At 43.7% G+C, this 21,505-nt stretch overlaps 1 protein-coding gene across 2 annotated transcripts in view; it reads right to left on the reverse strand.

The window, feature by feature from the left end:
* Window positions 1–1,125: 1,125 nt before the first annotated feature.
* The window catches only part of LOC112216368 (histone lysine demethylase PHF8), a 28,993-nt gene continuing 8,613 nt past the window's right edge, over window positions 1,126–21,505 (reverse strand). For both annotated transcript variants that reach the window (XM_024376319.2, XM_024376318.2), the window contains exons 6-21: window positions 20,338–20,479; window positions 19,838–20,024; window positions 14,776–14,938; window positions 13,623–13,710; window positions 12,940–13,046; window positions 12,735–12,826; window positions 12,460–12,549; window positions 12,000–12,272; window positions 11,761–11,840; window positions 10,640–10,815; window positions 8,890–9,097; window positions 8,294–8,640; window positions 4,255–4,335; window positions 3,993–4,102; window positions 3,304–3,664; window positions 1,126–3,087 (exon numbers count right to left, since the gene is read on the reverse strand). In XM_024376319.2, coding sequence (XP_024232087.2) covers window positions 2,999–3,087; window positions 3,304–3,664; window positions 3,993–4,102; window positions 4,255–4,335; window positions 8,294–8,640; window positions 8,890–9,097; window positions 10,640–10,815; window positions 11,761–11,840; window positions 12,000–12,272; window positions 12,460–12,549; window positions 12,735–12,826; window positions 12,940–13,046; window positions 13,623–13,710; window positions 14,776–14,938; window positions 19,838–20,024; window positions 20,338–20,479 — 2,594 coding nt within the window. In that variant the 3' untranslated portion in view covers window positions 1,126–2,998. The remainder of the gene's footprint in view (window positions 3,088–3,303; window positions 3,665–3,992; window positions 4,103–4,254; window positions 4,336–8,293; window positions 8,641–8,889; window positions 9,098–10,639; window positions 10,816–11,760; window positions 11,841–11,999; window positions 12,273–12,459; window positions 12,550–12,734; window positions 12,827–12,939; window positions 13,047–13,622; window positions 13,711–14,775; window positions 14,939–19,837; window positions 20,025–20,337; window positions 20,480–21,505) is intronic.

Genomic DNA, 21,505 nt, shown 5'->3' on the forward strand with positions numbered 1-21,505 from the left:
CGAGCACAGCTAAAGTATTTTGAATGATTTCAAATAGTGTTTTAACCCAGGTATGGTTTAAGACAGGGGTCAACTGCAGAGAAAAGAGTAGTAAAACAAACAATGTAACAGTACTGGCCCAATAAAAAGGTTGTACTATTTGGTCTTGTATACTCAGGTTGTACAAATGATGTACAACACATTTCACACAACTGTTGTGGCACAACAAAGTTTTTTTTTTAGCATAACAATTATTACAGAAGTGATGTGGAGAAACTTTGTACAGACAAACTCTGTAGTATATCACACAACCATTCTGTTAAAATGCGTACATCAGTAGTACAACATGAGTGAGTACAGGGCCTTTTTGGTACTGGTGAACAACTGCAGGCCACACAAATAATAAGGGAAGTATATTTCCTCCAGGTCAATGCTTTTCACATCTAACAGATACATTGACAAGAGTAAATATTATTAATACTAAATGATAACATAAGGGAAAACAGATAAAACAATAAGAGCAGAGCTACTGAGAACAAACTTCATTATAAACTGGGTGGTTCCAGCCCTAAATGCAGATTGGCTGAAAGCCAAGATATCAGACTATACCACAGGTATGACAAAAAATAACTTTTTACTGTTCTAATTACATTGGTAACCTGTTTATAATAGCAATAAGGCACCTCAGGCATTTATGGTATATGGCCAATATACCACGGCTAAGGGCTGTGACCAGGCACTCCGCGTTGCGTCGTGCATAAGAACAGCCCTTAGTCGTGGTATATTGGCCATATACACCACACCCCCCGAGGTGCCTTACTACCATTATAAATTGGGTGGTTCGAGTCCTGAATGCTGATTGGCTGACAGCCATGGTATATCAGACTGTATACCACGGGTATGGCAAAACATGTATTTTTAGTGCTCTAATTACTAGCAATAAGGCACCTTGTGGGTTTGTAGTATATGACCTATATACCGCGGCTACTCTACGTCACGTCATGCTTAAGAACAGCCCTTTGCAGTGGTATATTGGCCATATACAACACCCCCTCGGGCCTTACTGCTTAATTATAACACAACCAACTAAACAGAATGACAATTACTGCATACAAAAAAAAAAAAACAATACTTAAGACTATTGCATACAGTTCTCCAAATGACATTTATTTTATACAAGGTATGTTAAGAAATACTTCCTTTGAACTATATAAAAACAAAATTCCAACAATTATGTACATTTCGGAATCATTATCAAATCCATAGCTTCCAGACATCAATATCCTTAGATAAAACTACAACTCTGCATGTCTAAATGTGTAGCACGTTCTTTAAATAAAACACATTCTACGTCTCCATCCCAAACAGCACCCTATTCCTGAAATCGTATGCTACTCAAATGGGCCCTGGTCAAAAATTGTGCACTAGAGAATAGGGCACCATTTGGGATGCATTCTACAACTGCTGGCTCAAGTGTATAATACTAAAGACTTGAATACAAACCATGGTGGATTGGAAAATTATTAGGAACCAGACTGTTCATGTCATAACAGTACTAATGGAACGGATGGCTATATCAATTCAAAAATATACACATCTAAAAACACAACTTCATCCAGATGTGAGTTAAATGTAACCTAGGTACCAATCTGTTAAATGAATAGAATCAAAAACACAAGTGAAAACTCTGACAGGTTTCACATAATTAAAAATGTCCAATGTTGCTGTTATCTCAATATAAAATATTTTCTGGGAAACAATTAATTACCTCATGGTGCTTTTTTTGGGTATTATTATTATTATTTTTTTTAAAAAGGTACAAAAATAAGTGGTTTTTTTTTAGCAAAAGAGCAATTTCTCAAGTAAAAATTTTGCTAGGACTGTCTGGGAGTGGTCTGAGTGGGGAGGGGAAAACCGAAAACTAGCTGTTATTGGCAGAGAGGTTTGGAACGCTTTCTTATTGGTCTATTAACTAATTTAGTCACCAGGCAGACCAATACTCCATCCGACTAAAACAGGCTGAAATTCCAGGTGGACTTTTCAAACAGCTTGTACACTAAAAGGGAATAATCATAATTTTCACAATATTATTCCTACCTCAGTGTGAAAATATATATAAAAACACAGAAAATACATTTTTGACTGCACTGTTCCTTTAAAAAGGTTTGGTTGCTTTGTACATGGGGGAAAAAGAAAAACCCAGGTGGTGAATAAAAGGAATAACCTAGAGTAGTCAAATAAATACAAAAGATGGCGTGAACTTGAGGTGTTGAAAGTGAGGTGAGAACATGGATGACAACACAGAACTGGAAAGGCAAGCATTCCTACTACCACAAAATAAATATAAAAGCTATTTGAAAATAAATAATCCCAAACTAAAAACAAACTCAAAATCCCATTTGACTGAATTGTCAGGAAATGCATTATTTCCCATTTAAAACATTCACCCCATTGCCCTCAATCCTGGGCGCTTGTGCACATTAAAAGGAGACCCACGTCAAAGGAAGAATGGGTCATATAACTTATCAACTAAAATAGATTTCAGACATTTTTCATTGCCAATTTGATGAATACATGATTCCTTCATGTAAGTTAAATGGTTTGATTGATGATTAGACAGATCAATTAATTGACCATATGTTTTTCATTGATCTGAGCAGTGCATGACCAACTAAATGTTGAGATGCTTCTCAATATATTCATATGAAGGTATGAATAATCCCAAATGTGAAAGCAGAGTACCAAAGCAGAATGTGAATATTTCAGCGCTAGAAAAGCGCTATATAGATTCAAGCAATGATTAATTATTAAATGGGACTGGGAAGGGGTATAGGGTGGAAAAGTGGATGACAGGTTTAGGTGAGGACACCAGATGAACAAAAGTTGAATTATAGAACAACAAAATAAACACAGTCTCTTAAAGCAGTCACGTCCTTTAAGTCCTCTTTAAAATTGCATCCATCTTTCCTCCGAGAATCATTCCTAAAAATCTTTCTCCATCCATATCTCCAAAAGCATCTCACAGGAGAAGCTTCCCATTGCGGTGTATTTTCAGAATCTTTCCTAGTCTCTGTTTTGCTGTTGCAAGTCCTTTCTTTGGACGTTTCCCTGAGATGAAGGAAGGAGGAGGCAATGGGTAAGAAAATAGTTTGTCACATTGGTGAATGTCAATGTGCAGGGTCTTGCTCATTAGACACCAAATGGAAGAAAACAGAGACATACAGGGAGGGACTATCATTTTCCATTGCAAAATGCTTTGAAACGTTTTCTGTTGTGTGCCCTAATGAACACAACTCATGTCTATGTGCTGTGATGTGTACTTACCTCCACCAGCTCCAGCGCTGCCGGGGCTGGCTAGCCCAGCGGGGGAGGTTGCTGAGGGGGAGTAAGTGCTGCTGTTCTGGGGGGAGAGGGAGGGTCGTCTGGAGGTGAGGAACACCCCAGGAGCCATAGCAGCACTCCCTCTGGGGCCTCCAGGACCGAACGGGCCAGGGCCTGCCGTGTACTCATGGTCCAGTAGGCTGGCAGAGTAGCACTCCATCCTCCGCTCAGGGCTGAAGTCAGGGGTGGGAGGCTCCGGGGCCGGAGGGGGGGAGGGAGGAGACGGCTCAGCCCGAGGGGGCTGTGGTGGGGCAACAGGGCGGGGCTTTTTGGTGTATTTCCTCTTGGTGGGTTTCTGGATCTCCTGGATGAATAAACAAACAGAACAGTTGACACGCACTCAGCTTCCCTAGTTCCTTGGAGCATGGCGTTTTGACATCTGACTCTCAATTGACAGTTGAGAGAAAACATGTCTTTGATGGTTGTCATATCTATTTGAATGCCTATAAGATTTTATTAAAAAAAGGCACTACTACCAACTGCCCTTCCTGTCAGAACTTTAACTTGTCCCAAACTGCCCGCAGAAGTGGAGAGGAGATACAGCAACACTTGGAGGACAATGTAATTCAACTTAAAAAGCTTGTTTATTGCTAAAAGTAGGTCCTCCTCCGACATATGTCCCCTCCTCTCACCTGTTGTGCCAGTTTGGCAGCAGCTGCAGCGAGGCCAGTCTCCACAGACGCCACTCTGGCCCCATCCCTTACTGGGCGCTCCTGTTTGGGCAGGGTGGGGGTCACCCGGGCTGAGGGAACAAGAGAAGATTTTAGTGGAATTAATCAAATCCCCCTACCAAATGGTTTCTAAAATGTTCAACTAAGTATCAACACATTTCCTTTGCCGATTTGGTGATGAAATATGTCCAGTCTAACATTCAGGGACTTCAGTAATGAGTACCTTTGGGGCTCCAAGGAGTGTCGCCCCAGTTCCTCTTCCTCTTGACCTGGTCCTCCTCATCAGACTCTAAGGACGGATAGACTGAAAACACAGACAGTCAAGGATAATGACTGTGACATCATTGGATCATTCACATTTAGTTAATTATCCATAGTTCCCTGATTGGACTATGATTTAGACAAGCTAAGATGTTTGTGCGTTCGTTTTTAGCTCGCCCGGGAACCAGTTAGGCAGAGTGTGCATATTTGAGACTAGGGCTGTTGCGGTGACATATTACCGCCACACTGGCAGTCACGAGTCATGACCTCAGTCAAATTCCCTTTGACCGTTGGTCACGGTAATCCCATCAAAAACTCTGCAAAGGAACAGTGTTGATGAGTAGCCTACCAAACGTGCTAATGGCCTGGTACTTGGCGCTCTATTGTCCCTCTAATCCAGCCTTTAAAGTATTGGTCGCGACCAGGGCCGGCCCTCCCATTGGGCAAGATTAGGCAGCCGCCTGCGGCGGCACTTGAATTTGGGGCTGCATTTTGACAATTGGCTGCCACCCACCGGCGCCCCTGATCAGCTCCTACACCGCCGGCGGCACCCCAGACACCAGTTCATAGCGTTGCTGCAGTTCCCGCCCCCACCTCATTCCACTTCTCTCGAAGTTCACTCCCACTATCCTTCGTAGCTATGGTGATGTGTGTTTATATGGGATTATCCAATTGTGAAACATTAATAAAAATGAATCTGCCAATTCATTTTATTTTTATGTTTGTGTGTGATGAAGGCAATTAGTGATTAAGGCAATAGCCTAACCTAGCCTGTTAACGTTAGATAGCTACTACTAGTGGATATAATTTTTGCTAAAAGTGAGCTATAGAGATTTGAAACAATTTGCTACCATGTTTAAGAAACTATCAGGAAGCGAATATAAAAAAATATATATAAAAAATGAAGAGAGGCACAATCTATAAACCAAAGAAATTCGCTGGTGAAATCTCAGTGTGCAGCAATGTCCATCAGCAGGTGTGGAGAATGACAAGCCTGAGGCCAGGCCATTCATTCACCGAGATTCCCCTCCTTATCTTGATGTGTCCCAGCCTGCACGAACATATCCCGTAAAGATCCATTCATATTTTGGCCACTCACTGGGATCTTGTGTTTTTGTCTGGGAGTCGGATTCAGCAGCAGCAGCACCGTCGTCAGGGATGGGGAGCGACGAATCTGAGTCCGGGTCCAATATAGTAGGGTCTTCACAGGGCAAAAAACATAAGATTCCAGAGAGTGGCCAAAATATATGAATGGATCTTTATGGGGTATGTTCGTGCAGGCTGGGTCACATCAGGATAAGGAGGGGAATATCCCAAGATTAGAGGGGCAACTAAAGTGTTCGGTGGCCCACTTCAATAGGAGGATGGCGAACTGGGAGAGAGTGGAGACCATGGCTTGTCTATTCCAAGCAAAATGATGCAGCCTTTTGTTTTTGCTGAAAACTTATTTCACACGAGTGCAAATCTGCGCTGGTCAGGGATGGAAAAGGGACTAGAAGAATCTGTGCCACCTCAATAGTTTCCAGAGGTGGAAGGAGCTGGAGATCAGGCTGGTGTCCAAGCAAACAGATGATTTGATTCCAGGACCATGGAGAAAACAAATCGCTGACTGCAATGCAACACCATAGCAGAGGAAAGAGACCACCAGGCGGTGATGAAATAAATAAATCCTGAAACTGATGTTGGACAATCAAATTCGATGTGTAAATAAACAAAATTCATTAAGGCTGGGTCATTGACAAAGCTTATTTTACACTATTCTCTGAAACTTCTAATTTCATTATCCACCATTATTTTGAGACTTTTTCAGCCAACATGTTTTCACCCAATCAACACACCACAACTGCATGTTTGTCTTGCCTAGCGCAGCAGAAGGTACAGGGCCGGCCCTTGTCACGACCCTGTTAATGATGGGTCGCGAAGTGTCAGCGTAAATGCATAAATTACTGGAATTTATTTGGCCAAGTGCAACTGCGCTCTAGGTTCAGGGCGCTCTCTGCTTAGCAGCGGTCTCTGCTCAGCTTGGCAGCTGCGCAGGTGGGAGATGCCCGGGTGCTTTGCGGTTTACTGGATATTTTTAATGCAGTTTTCTTAAAGAGCACTCTATGAGGCGCTGTCGTTCAGCAACAGATGATGTGTTATCAGCCACTGATTTGTCATTCTCACTCACCACTGTAATCAAATGTACTAATGTTAGCCACAAATTCTGACAGAGCCCAATCGTCAATGAAACGCAAATACAGCTATGAGTTTTCATACAAACTTTGATAAATAAGGAGCGCCCACAATATTCTAGCAACCCGCACAGAGAGCTGTGTGTTGTGTTATGCTGTTAGTTGGTTGTGTTGTATTTACCAGTACCCAGTGTTCGCGGTGTCCGGCCCACCAACCAATATGGAGACCAACTCCATATTAATGCCCATAATTTTGGGAGGAGATGTTTGACAAGCAGGTGTCCACATACTTTCGGTAATGTTGTGAGTGAGTGCGTGTGTGTATATATATAAAATATATATAAATAAATAAAAGTATATTGTTGAGTTGTGACTGTCAGTGAAAAACAGACCCAGCCAGGCATATTGCAATATATATATATATATTTTTAAATACAAATTGTGGTAACTTTTTTGGAAAGCAAATGGCTATTGCTATAAAGAGATGGCAATGAAAAGACTCCAATCTGTCTTTGAGTTATCAAAATGCTCAACTTGAGCAAACAGTAGCCTATCTTACTGGCACTAGCGGAGAACATGGGCCATATCCCTGGTGAGTGTGCAAATTCACTGTCTCTCATTGGGCCAGTACCACGTTTGTTTGTTTTTGGACAATCATTTCCTCCTCCAGGTTAAATGGACGTCATATTGTATGTGTCCCCTTTTTGAAGGCCGATTACATGGATCAGACAACATCATTTTTATTGATCTGTTCGTCAGTCAGCAAAGTAGCCTACCTTAAAATGGTCTGTCCTATTAAAAAAAGATTGTGCTAATGTCTTCAGACAAATAAAGTATAGTGGAATTGCATGAAATGTGTTTATAACATTTCCCTGTGGAAAGAAAAGGAGAAATGTATCTGATATAGCTTAGCCTACTTTAAGCCACTATTCGCTGCATTGAACAGTAGTCTCTTTTGCAAACATTGAGTTATATTACTAGTGTAAATTATGACTATCAAATTGAATCATCACATTAGGAATAGAAGCTCTCTTACATAAGTTTGCAAATGATGTGATGATGCATGGAATGCTTTATTATAAAAAGGTACATTTTTAATGGTGAAAATAAGCTTCCCCAAATCCACAAGCCGCTTATGCACTGGAGGCTCGGAGCAGGTAGAGGGAGATCCAACCCCTTATCTGGCACTAGACTCACTTCTTGCTAGTTATTTATCATCCCATCTGATTACATAGTTGGCCTACCCGTCTTGACTGAATCAACCTGAGAGAAACTAGGCTAATAGAGGCTAGCCATAACGTTGTGCTTCTCACCGTCCTACAGTACACACAACAACTCCGTGAATTTCATAACCAGAATAGGAGGCTACCTTTTCTTTCTCATTTAATCCCATCTTCAATTGATTAGATATCATCTTAATTACTTACCACAAAAGCAGAGGAGGAGAGTCTCTCGCTTACCCTCCCAATTAATGGATATTATTGTGATGGTGTTGGCTATATTAAAATTATATTTATTCAATTTTTATTTTAAATCAAGTTATTCCAAAGGCGCAGCTTGTATGCGTGGAAGCCTGGAGAACGTAAACATGTTAATTAACGGTCAATTACTGTGAGACCGGCAGTCATTTGCAAGAAAATTCCCAGCTGACAAAATGTTATGACCACCACAGCCCTATTTGAGACCATTCCAAAATGAACGGCCCCAGGGCGAGGGCAGCAGCCTCCGAGGCAGCAGTGCTCCTTCCTCCTATGACTTGCCTGGTTAATAGTAGTACATTATATAGGGACTAGGGTGTCATATGGAAGCACACAGCCTATGACTCACCATACTCTGCGTCTTTAAAACAGGTGCCAAGAGTCTCCTGCTCATCTGTGCTCTCCTCATCACTAAGGTGACGGACCGGCCGCTTGACAGGCCGTTTCCCGGGACGCTGGAACGTCGTCTTCTCTTTAGAGGCACTTCCTGTTCTGCTCTTATTGTCTCCTGTCACCCACACGGCTCTCCCTCCTTTCTCTTTGACTAATCCCAGTCCCTCAGACAGCCCTCCAGAGACTGAGAGAGGGGAGGAAGAGGAGGATGACAAAGAAGAGGAGGAAGAGGAAGGAGGGTTGGCCATGGAGAGCATGCCCTGAATGGCTTCTCGTGTGCTGGGAGAGGCTGGTGCTTCCTCACTGGAGGAGAGAGATAGAGAGGTAGTTTGAGTAAGAATTCAAATTAGATCTGTTGCAAAAACTTTGATTACGCAAGTCGTCCAAGCTTCTCAGTAATGTTAATGGAAGTAAAGTGTAACACATTCATCTTCCACATTTCGTTGGCTCCATTATCCACTTGACTTCAGAAAAAATAAAATACATGATAGTCTGAAACAAAATGTATTCAGAGTGCTGATTAAGTGTCTGGAATTGCGAGGCAGGTCCTACCTGAGAGCAGAGTCCAGCCCTGCCACCTGTTTGCTGGCTTTCAGCAGGTCCAGGATGCCCCCGGCTCCACCCTTCACTCCATGGACAGTCATGGTCTCCTCCTCATCTGTAGTGTAGTCCTCTTCAATGTCGAAGTCAACCTCTCCGGGTTCCCTGATGCGATGGGGGTCAGAGCAAGGCTTGGCCCTTGGTAGCTTCCGGGGTAGACCTGAGGGGACAAGGGTTGTTCATTTTGTTGCCAAGTGTGCCCTGATGGAATACGATCTAGGCCAGGGGTCTCCAACCTTTTCTTGCACAAGAGCTACTTAAAAAAAATAATAAACATGTCGCAAGCTACACACACACACACACCTTTCAAATAGGCACATTCTCTTGTACACAAAGGACCTGGGGATGAGTAGAAGAGATGTGTTTTCTGTCAATATACCTGGTAAAATAATGGTTAATAAACAGTATTTGGCATGACAGGCCCCATAAGAATTATATTTAGTATTTCTGAAAATGGATGTTGAAGACCATTCGATTTTGTGTGTAATTCTCTTTTAATTGCACATCTAGCAAGAGAGGAAAGTGTCGGTCTAGCGATGTTTCTGCTATGAGGCGTACTGCTGCAACAAGTCATGGCAGAGTTTGTAAAACAATGGCCAATAATCATTGTTAGTTCAGTTAGGTAAGCCAGCTTTGCAGTTAACATTGTAAAATAGAAAAACTATCTAGCCACCAGACTGTTCATCATTGGCACCATTAACTGGTACATACAGAGTGATAAACAGACAATATTGCTGGAAATGTATTTGGAAAGGGAAAGAAAGAGGGTCAGTTGTACAACAATGCATTCAACTGAAATGTGTCTTCTGCATTTAACCCAACCCCTCTGAATCAGAGAGGTGCGGGGGACTGCCTTCAACATCATCGGCGCCCGGAGAACAGTGGGGTAACTACCTTGCTCAGGTGCAGAATGACAGATGTTTACCTTGTCAGCTCGGGAACTCGATCCAGCAACCTTTCGGTTACTTGCCCAACGTGCCTATCTTTCCGACCCAGATATTGTGTAACGTTTGGCTAACCAGGGGTGACATAATGACACTGTGGCTTTGATTGGATAGTAGCAGGGAGCTTTATGTTTATCACAGTTAATGATGGAACACATGAAAAAAAATAGCATGTACTTTTAGAATTGCTTGGCGAGCTACTCACAGGTGGGCTGGTAGCTACTAGTAGCTCACGATCCATCTGTGGGAGATCCACGATCTAGGCATACAGACATGAGGTGGGTTCTAGTTTGTGGCGCCACCAACCGACAGAACCTACCCCGCACAATACACTACATGACCAACAGTATGCTCGTCTAACTCTATCTCATTCTATATCATGGCCATTAATATGGAGTTGGTCGCCCCTTTGATGCTATAACAGCCTCCAGTCTTCTGGGAAGGCTTCCAACTAGATGTTGGAACATTGCTGTGGGGACTTGATTCCATTCAGCCACAAGAGCATTAGTGAGGTTGGGCATTGATGTTGAGCGATTAGGCCTGGCTCGCAGTATGTATACGACCAATACAATTTAATAACGATAACACTCACTGACCCAAAGAACTCTTTAAAAACCTTCCTTCTCAAGGCTCAGTAGGATGAACTGAATGCCCCAACAGGAGCAGAAAACTGTTGTAGGCTTTAGTAATGAATGCTATTATGAAGCAGGTGCTCCCCACTACATATTACATTCAAACTAGATTATGTACTCTCTCACCACTGAGTTTCTTCTTGCTAGATCCTCCAGCCTTGCGTCGTGGAGGGGGAGTTTCATCAATCTGCAGTTCGTCCTCGGACTCAAAATCTGACAAGGTAGACCCTCCCATAGCATGGTGCTGGAATTGAGAGGCACGGCCCGCACTGTTACTTATGCCTGAACGACCTCCCTTCTTCCTGTGGGCAGAAATAAGGATGGATGACACTGAAATGTAGCAAGAACAGTACGAGAGAGAGGCAGGGGCAGCCAGCGAGAGCGAGAGGCAGGGGCAGCCAGCGAGAGCGAGAGGCAGGCAGCCAGCCAGAGAGCAAGAGGCAGACAGGCAGCCAGCGAAAGAGCGCGAGAGAGAGAGGCAGGCAGACAGACAGCCAGAGAGAGAGAGGCAGGCAGACAGACAGCCAGAGAGAGAGAGGCAGGCAGACAGCCAGAGAGAAGCATGCAGCCAGTGAGGCAGACAGCCAGAGAGGATGGCAGGCTGACAAGAGGACTGCAGCCAGGCAGGCAGACAGCGAGCAAGCCAAGCAGGCAGAACGCTAGCCAGCCAGATAGATAGACAGCCTGCCAGGATGGCAGGCAGGCAGGCCGAGAGGATGGCAGGCAGGCAGGCCGAGAGGATGGCAGGCAGGCAGGCCGAGAGGATGGCAGGCAGGCAGACCGAGAGGATGGCAGGCAGGCAGACCGAGAGGATGGCAGGCAGGCAGACCGAGAGGATGGCAGGCAGGCAGACCGAGAGGATGGCAGGCAGGCAGACCGAGAGGATGGCAGGCAGGCAGACCGAGAGGATGGCAGGCAGGCAGACCGAGAGGATGGCAGGCAGGCCGACCGAGAGGATGGCAGGCAGGCCGACCGAGAGGATGGCAGGCAGGCCGAGAGGATGGCAGGCAGACCGAGAGGATGGCAGGCAGACCGAGAGGATGGCAGGCAGACCGAGAGGATGGCAGGCAGACCGAGAGGATGGCAGGCAGACCGAGAGGATGGCAGGCAGATAGCCACACACACAGAGAGAGAGCGAGAGAGAGGCGCAGGCCGGCCGACAGAGGCAGGCAGACAGACAGAAAAAAAAAGAGAGATGAAGATTTGGCGTGAAGATACTGAAGAGTCTCCTGACCTCCCAGTCTTACCCCTGTATTTTGCCGTTGGTCAGCACCAGTTTCAGTTTGCTCTTGCTCATTTTCCCTGCAAACTCCTGAGGCAGCTCTAACTGGAGAAGGAGAGGAATGGCACAATCTTGTTAGCATTTCACTATAATACACATTAACAATGTGAGGCTGAGAGCCAAAGTACATTTAGACTTTCAACCTTATTTGTCCCAGAGGGGGAAATGTTGAGGTCAAAAGGTCTGTTGAACAATCAGTCATACCTTCTTGTTTTTCTTGTTTCCACATTGGAATTTCTTCAGTGTGTGTTTGGTGTGGATCTCCAGGAGGTCCAACTCGCCTGCCTCTTTCATTACGCCCTTTTGACCCTTCTTCTTAGGGCTAGGGGACATATCCTTGGGTTTGGGGCCTCTCTTCCTCCCTGGGGGGCGGCTTGGACTCTGGGAGACAGCTAGAGGGGAGGCTTTGGGGAGGGGGATGGGGAAGCCCTGTGTAGAGGTGAAAGGAGCCGCAGGACGGCCTTGCTGGAAGATGTCCTGTGGTGACAGACAGGAGAAGACGGAGTAGTCTCAGTAAGCCAGACTGAAATTTGATAGTACCTCACACTATAGGTGCGACCTGAACTACACTGGCTCAGATATTTTCTATGGTGGACGAACAACCAGGCCAACCCAGTAGCTTGGCTCGGTCAGTGTACTCTATGAAATATTTCCCCCTGCCTACCTCAACCAGTCGTATCTCCTTGGCCAGGTCCTTCACTAGCCGCTGAGTCTCGATGGTCTCTGGAATCTCCACCTCGTGGTCAGTCAGCGACTGGCCAGAGCACAAAAACATCACAAAACAAAGACTACTGCGCCCAATATAACTAGCTTCATGACACCTTCATGCCATTGTTCATAATGTTTATGACTGCCTATGACAGGTGTTATTATGTCTTATGTAGCTGCTATAAAGGCTTAATTAATGCATTCATAAGGGGGCCTACAATAAAGACTCACCTCTTTGCGTGTCCACATGCGGAAAGCATTGTTGAGGGCCTTGGCTCCGTGGACCAGGTAGGAAGCAGGGTGTCTGCGGTTCTCTCGCAGACCTGTAAAGTAGACCAGTATAGAAGTTATAAGGTTCCTGACAAACATTGCCCAAATAAAAATGCAGTTCAGCAGAGGTGGGAAAAAAACAATGATTTATGATGAAGCACCTCACCTCTGAATGTATCTAGCAGGTGCTTGCCAACATACCAACACACTGTCTCAAAGTTTGGAAACCTGAACAGGTCTGCTGTACTCAACCTCTTCTCTATTTCATATGCTCTGATTGGAAGAGAACACAGAGAGAATGGTATTAGACATTTGGTATTTAAGCAATAAGGCCCAAGGGGTATGTGGAATATGGCCAATATACCACGACTAAGGGCTGTTCTTACACACGACCCAACGCGGAGTAATTCGAGCAGTAAAAATAAATGTTTTGTCATACCTGTGGTACACAGTCTGAAATACCACGGCTGTCAGCCAATCAGCATTTAGGGCTGGAACCACCCAGTTTATAATAGAATGTATAGTAGGAATACATACTATACATTCTATTCTGGTACAATGGTAATATAAATGTACATTTGAGTCATTTAGCAGACGCTCTTATCCAGAGTGAATTATAGGAGCAACAAGGGCACGTCAGAGCCACGTCGGCTCAGGATTCAAACCGACAAGTTACTGGCTCAACGCTCTAACCGCTAGGCTACCTGCCGCCATGTATTGCTTGAGCATTTTTCCAAATGGCATTCTAGTTTTGATGTGGAGAGAGAGGCTGCTAAGATCAGTTGAGGAAAGCGGAGTACCGTAGGTGAAGTGACTGTTTTAGGTAGAGGCAGGGGTGAAGGGACTCACCGGAGCTGCATGTCAATGTTGAGGCTGTGTAGGAAATTCCCTCCGAAGGCCACACAGTCCACAGGAGTCAGCACAGCGTGGATCCATCCTGAGACACACACACAGGTACATGTGAACAACTCACACATATACAGTTAAACTATTAATTTATGCATGTACTATTCGCACATAATATACTGAGTTCTGACAAACTCCACCGGAAATGTACTGCATGTCAAACACAATAGCAGGCCGGTACCAGGACTGTCACCTGTACATACACTCAAAGGACAGTTTATTGGGTAGACCACCCCGTTCACAAAAATGGATCACTCCTACAGAATGAGTCCCGTGGCCATGGCTTGCTATACAAAGCAGGCAGACAGGCATCCAAGTTACTGTTTGATTGAATGTTAGAATGGGTCAAATGAGTGACTTAAGCGACTGAGCGCATGATTATCGGTGCCAGGCACGGCGGAGTCAGGATCTCCGAAACGGCCGGGCCTCCTGGGCTTTTCACGCACAACATTGTCTAGGGTTTCTCAAGAATGGTGCCACAAACAAAAAACATCCAGTCAGAGGAAGTCCTTTGGACAAAAACAACTTATTGATGAGATGTTAAAGGAGAATGGCAAGAATCAAGCAAGCTAACAGGCGGGCCACAAACAGTACAACGGTGGTGTGCAGAACGGCATCTCGGAACACACAACTCGTTGGTCCTTGTCATGGATGAGCTATTGCAGCAGACGACCACACAATCACCAACACTGGACAATTGAGAAGTGGAAAAACATTGTCTGGTCTGACGAACCCCGGTTCCTGTTGAGTCATGCTGATGGCAGAGTCAGGATTTGGTGTAAGCAGCATGAGTCCATGGATGACATTGCGTTAGCATGGACAAACATCCCTGTAGGACGTTCCCAGCTTGTAAAATCCATTCCCCAAATAATTCAGGCTGTTCTGGAGGCAAAGGGGGGGGTCCAACCCAGTACTAGATGGGTGTACCTAATAGTACACTACATGGATGTACTCTACACCCCTCAAACTCAACTTTGGAACTCAAAGCCAGTTCCACTGTGTTTTCATCATTGCCCTCTAATCAGGGACTGATTTAGACCTGAGAAACTTCTGAAAACACTGAATACCTGTTGGGATGAAGAGCGAGGGCGAATACCTGTTGGGATGAAGAGTGTGTTTCCTTGTTTGACGGAACACTTGTAGCACATGTCCACCTGGTCCCCGAAAAACATCTCGTTCTGATTGGACGAGGAGCTCCAGCGCTCAAACAGGGCCAGGTTGGCCGGCGTGGGGGAGATCAGGTAGAAGATCTTCTCACCCTGAGAGAGAGACAGACATTTATCGAACAGTGCTTATTAAAATCAACCTTTCAGTTGATCAACATTTTATTCCACATGAACGTAAGCTTTGCATGCTGATCAGACTGGCCACGTTGCGTGTGCGATAGTTGCAATATAAAATGTACACATACATTTGATATAATAATAACAAACTGCTCGCGGGAGTCTGCATAGCCTGAGTCTGCATAGCCTGGGTCTGCATAGCCTGGGTCTGCATAGCCTGGGTCTGCATAGCCTGGGTCTGCATAGCCTGGGTCTGCATAGCCTGGGTCTGCATAGCCTGGGTCTGCATAGCCTGGGTCTGCATAGCCTGGGTCTGCATAGCCTGGGTCTGCATAGTCTGAGTCTGCATAGCCTGGGTCTGCATAGCCTGAGTCTGCATAGCCTGGCACTAACATAGAACTTGGTTCCATTTCAGACGCTTGATGTCCCGCCTCTTCCATCTACTTATACCCACGGTGGTGATTGAAAGATCCACACTCCAGTTGGTGGCGGTAATGCACATTAAAAGTAGGTTGCCAACTGCCATATAAAATCCACAGAAGAAGGATGAACTTATCAATGAAAACAAACTAAAAATGAACTAGGTTTCCCCTTTTTATCGGAGTAGAGAACAGATGATTTTGTATGACTCAACATGGATAAAACTTCTACAAAGTTCCAGCTAAAAAATTACCATATGCAATCCAAGTAAAATAACAACCCAATGTTTATCTCCAAGGACAAATGTGTTAGCAACAACAAGCCATCTAAATGTCCATGTGTTTTGACCTGTCCCCAAATTAATATAGCTGGTTAACAGTTGGTTTTGGTATTTTAACACGTCTGGTGCAGATTGACAAAATCAACATGCAGACTAGAGGTCGACCGATTAATCGGAATGGCCGATTTCAAGTTCATAACAATCGGAAATCGGTATTTTTGGACACAGTTCTCTTTTTCTTTATACACATTTAACTAGGCAAGTCAGTTAAGAACACATTCTTAGTTTCAATGACGGCCTAGGAACGGTGGGTTAACTGCCTCTTTCAGGGGCAGAATGACAGATTTTTACCTTGTCAGCTCAGCTCAATCTCAGCTCAATCTTGCAACCTTACAGTTAACTAGTCCAACGCTCTAACCACCTGATTACATTGCACTCCATGAGGAGACTGCCTGTTACGCGAATGCAGTAAGATACCAAGGTAAGTTGCTAGCTAGCATTAAACTTATCTTAATCACTAGTTATAACTACACACGGTTGATGATATTACTAGTTTATCTAGCGTGTCCTGCGTTGCATATAATCGATGCGGTGCGTATTCGCGAAAAAGAACATCAATGCCTTTCTTAAAATCAAAACACAGAAGTATATATTTTCAAACCTGCATATTTTGCTAAAAGATATCCAGGTTAGCAGGCAATATTAACCAGGTGAAATTGTGTCACTTCTCATGCGTTCATTGCACGCAGAGTCAGTGTATATGCAACAGTTTGGGCTGCCTAATTTGCCAGAATTATTATGACATAACATTGAAGGCTGTGCAATGTAACAGGAATATTCAGACTGATGGATGCCACCCGTTGGATAAAATACGGAACGGTTCTGTATTTCACTGAAAAAAATAAACATCTTGTTTTCGAGATGATGGTTTCCGGATTCAACCATATTAATGACCAAAGGCTCCTATTTCTGTGTGTTATGTTATAATTAAGTCTATGATTTGATAGAGCAGTCTGACTGAGCGATGGTAGACACCAGCAGGCTCGTAAGCATTCATTCAAACAGCACTTCGTGCGTTTTGCCAGCAGCCCGTCGCTGTGCTTCAAGCTGTTTATGACTTCAAGCCTATCAACTCCCGAGATTAGGCTGGTGTAACCGATGTGAAATGGCTAGCTAGTTAGCGGGGTGCGCGCTAATAGTGTTTCAAACGTCTCTCACTCAGAGTTAGAGTGGTTGTTCCCCTTGCTCTGCAAGGGCCCCGGCTTTTGTGGAACGATGGGTAACGCTGCTTCGAGGGTGGCTGTTGTCGATGTGTTCCTGGTTCGAGCCCAGGTAGGGGCGAGGAGAGGGACGGAAGCTATACTGTTACACTGGCAATACTAAAGTGCCTATAAGAACATCCAATAGTCAAAGGTATATGAAATACAAATCGTATAGAGAGAAATTGTCCTATAATAACTACAACCTAAAACTTCTTACCTGGGAATATTGAAGACTCCTGTTAAAAGGAACCACCGGTTATCATATGTTCTCATGTTCTGAGCAAGGAACTTAAACGTTAGCTTTCTTACATGGCACATATTGCACTTTTACTTTCTTCTCCAACACTTTGTTTTTGCATTATTTAAACCAAATTGAACAGGTTTCATTATTTATTTGAGGCTAAATTGATTTTATTGATGTATTATATGAAGTTAAAATAAAAGTGTTCATTCAGTATTGTTGTAATTGTCATTATTACAAATACATTAAAAAAAGAAAAATAAATTTTTATAAATCGGCATCGGCTTTCTTTGGTCCTCCAATAGTCAGTATCGGCGTTGAAAATTCCTAAATCGGTCGACCTCTAATGCAGACCCATGCACAGAGCCTGTCTGGCCAGCATGTTAGCAGCAGAGCTCATTTTCATCCATCAGGCAGACACAGCACGTACAATTATGAACAACATATAGGCAGTAATGGATAAAATACATTTAAAATGTTAAATATACCACAACACCTATATAGTGAGTATGCCAAACATTAGGAACACCTTCCTAATATTGAGTTGCAACCCCATCTCTGTTAGAAACTTAGAAAGATATAGATACAACAACTAGGAAGATAAGAAAACCAATAGTCTCATGTTACTCCTATGACCAGAAAAAGTGAAATATTCCTTGATATTAAAAAAGGCAAGCCACAAATAATAACATTAGCATAGCCTTAAGAAGTAGGGTGGCTGAGGGTTCAGAAAAATCAGAATGAAAAAAAAAATATATATATATATAGTTTTTTTTTTTGGGGGGTGGGTACTTTCACAAAAGTAGTGCAGTGGGCCTTTACTAGTCAGGCACTAGGGCTGCAGAATCAAGTGCATCTACTGTCAACAGCTCCAAACAAATAGGAAGACAAGGCATTATTGTTGGGTTTTTCACAGAAATGTTTGGCGATCGACTAGGAATGGCTTGGAGATCAACCGGTAGGGGACCACTAATTTAGAGAGTGATTAGAGGAACAATAGAGAGCAGAGTCCCAGGCCATTAGCAGGTTTGGTAGGCTACAAATCAGCGGCCTTCATTTTCACAGTTTTGGATTGGGATTATTTTGACCAACAGTCACGGGGAATTTGACTGCGGTCATGACTCGTGATTGCCGGTAATACGGTCACTGCAACTGTCCTACGCCTGGCATCTACTAACCATAACTTTTCAAAAGGCACTTAAATGTTTTTGTCTTGCCCATTCATCCTCTGAATGGCACACATACACAATTCATGTCTCAATTGCCTCAAGGCTTAAAAAGCCTTCTTTAACCTGTCTCCTCCCCTTCATCATCTACACTGATTGAAGTGGATTTAACAAGTACCATCATTAAGGGATCATGGCTTTCACCTGGTCAGTCTCATGAAAAGAGCAGGTATTTTTAATGTTCTGTATTTGTTATTTCACCTTTATTTAACCAGGTAGGCTCATTGAGAACACCTTTATTTAACCAGGTAGGCTCGTTGAGAACACCTTTATTTAACCAGGTAGGCTCATTGAGAACACCTTTATTTAACCAGGTAGGCTCATTGAGAACACCTTTATTTAACCAGGTAGGCTCATTGAGAACACCTTTATTTAACCAGGTAGGCTCATTGAGAACACCTTTATTTAACCAGGTAGGCTCATTGAGAACACCTTTATTTAACCAGGTAGGCTCATTGAGAACACCTTTATTTAACCAGGTAGGCTCGTTGAGAACACCTTTATTTAACCAGGTAGGCTCGTTGAGAACACCTTTATTTAACCAGGTAGGCTCGTTGAGAACACCTTTATTTAACCAGGTAGGCTCGTTGAGAACACCTTTATTTAACCAGGTAGGCTCGTTGAGAACACCTTTATTTAACCAGGTAGGCTCGTTGAGAACACCTTTATTTAACCAGGTAGGCTCATTGAGAACACCTTTATTTAACCAGGTAGGCTCATTGAGAACACCTTTATTTAACCAGGTAGGCTCATTGAGAACACCTTTATTTAACCAGGTAGGCTCGTTGAGAACACCTTTATTTAACCAGGTAGGCTCGTTGAGAACACCTTTATTTAACCAGGTAGGCTCATTGAGAACACCTTTATTTAACCAGGTAGGCTCATTGAGAACACCTTTATTTAACCAGGTAGGCTCATTGAGAACACCTTTATTTAACCAGGTAGGCTCGTTGAGAACAAGTTCTCATTTGCAACTGCGACCTGGCCAAGATAAAGCAAAGCAGTTTGACACATACAACACAGAGTTACGCATGGAATAAACAAACATACAATCAATAATACAGTAGAAAAATCTATACACAGCATGTGCAAATAAGGTAGGATAAGAGAGGGAAGGCAATAAATAAGCCATGGTGGCATAGTAATTCAAATATAGCAATTAAACACTGGACTGGTAGGATGTGCAAGTTGAGATAATGGGGTACAAAGGAACAAGATATAACAGAATGGGGATGAGGTAGATTGGATGGGCTATTTACAGATGAGCTATGTGCAGTGATCTGTGAGCTGCTCTGACAGCTGGTGCTTAAAGCTAGTGAAGGAGGTAAGAGTCTCAGTGTATAACTATCCAATTGTGCATGTCAGCACAGCAGGAAGATTGCGTAGTGCCAACTGTCCCTTTTCACAATCTGGCCCCCAATTGTCCCATAACGGCGCTCTTCTTACCCGTAGTACATGGTACCAGACAGAGGTGCCTCCGAAGTCGATGTGGAAGTCTGTGTAGCTGTCCTTGACCCCCATGAGGCAGTACTTCTGGACGTTGGGCCGCTCAAACACTGACTCCTCAGGCCACAGGTTCTCTACCCACGATAGCTTCCTCACTATCTTTGGAGTCTCCACCAGATTGGACAGCCTGGTACAGAACATTGACATTTTGTATATTTAAAACACCAGATTTTACAACAGTAATTAAAATATTATTTTCTGCAGAAACAATTATGCCAAGTCATTTCTTACACTCTCAGTATGGCTCTGGCAAAATGTAACTTTTGATCAACCAACTGATGTACTGGTGACAAGGAGACCCCTAGAGAGCAATTACTAACCAATGAGTGGACCGGATGACCCCTAAAGACCAATACCAATCAATGAGTGGACCGGAAGACCCCTAAAGACCAATACCAACCAATGAGTGGATCGAAGTGACCTAAGAACAAGCAGTGTACCTGGTCTCAGAGAACTCCAGGCTGATGACATTGAGGACTCGGTCTCTGTTGGGGCTGTTGTAGTACTCCACAAAGTCCCCTAGACACATCTTCAGGTCAGCTTGGCGAGACACGTCAATCACATCAATCACCCTGTCTGGACCTACAGACAACACGCAATCAACACATAATCACATCTTGCTGCTCCCCAGACTTTATTATCCTATAGTGATCAGGGCTGTTACAGTGAGTTTATTACCGCCACACCAGCGGTCACGAGTCATGGTGGCAGTCAAATTCAACGTGACCGTTTAGTCACGGTAATTAGGCTTCTCCAAGGTCTGACGCTAAACATGTGTATGTGACCAATACATTTGATTTCATGCTGCTGATGGTCATTAGAAGCCTACCAAACTTTCTAACTGCCTGGTACTCAGTACTCTATTGTCCCTCGAATCACTCTGACATCAATGCAAATGTAACTGAAAATCTAATCAAACACTTCATGAGAGGCCATGAGCTCATTCTATAGGCTATGGAATTATGTGCGAAAACAGAGTGATGGCCTCTATTAAAAAGAGGATGCCATCAGCTTTCTATAGGCTAGGCCTACTGTGTAATATATATTATATATTTCTCAATTTTCCTAATATTAAGCACATTATACTCCTGTTGTAAAGAGAAGCAGCCTACCTGGCTGGCATGAAATTGAACCATGAGAAAAGCATCCTCCATTCGCTATTTAAGTGCCTAGATTACATGACATGTTTTTCTGCGACCCCTGTTTTGATACAGGTGCATGATAATGTCCATTCTAAATCAAAACAAATTTCACATATATAACTTAGTATATGTAAAGACACGGTTAAATCAAGAATAGTCTGAAGGGTGACACTATTAGCCTATCACTGAATGATGCCCAGCTTGTGTGCAGTAAGGCAAGAAACTCATGCCTTTTTCAAATCATAGTCACACGCCTCATGTAGCCTAGCCCATAGGCCTATATATTTTAATAAGGTCAGTATCACACCTCATGTAGCCTAGCCCATAGGCCTATATGTTTTAATATCACAACTAAAGTGGCCAAATAACTTCTCAAAATGAAGCACATTAATTAGCTTTTCAACAGGTGTAGAGCCTAACTGGCATACAGTGCCTTGCGAAAGTATTTCTTCCAGAATGGTCCTGT

This window comes from Oncorhynchus tshawytscha, linkage group LG16, assembly GCF_018296145.1.
Source record: "Oncorhynchus tshawytscha isolate Ot180627B linkage group LG16, Otsh_v2.0, whole genome shotgun sequence".
Lineage (NCBI taxonomy): Eukaryota > Metazoa > Chordata > Actinopteri > Salmoniformes > Salmonidae > Oncorhynchus > Oncorhynchus tshawytscha.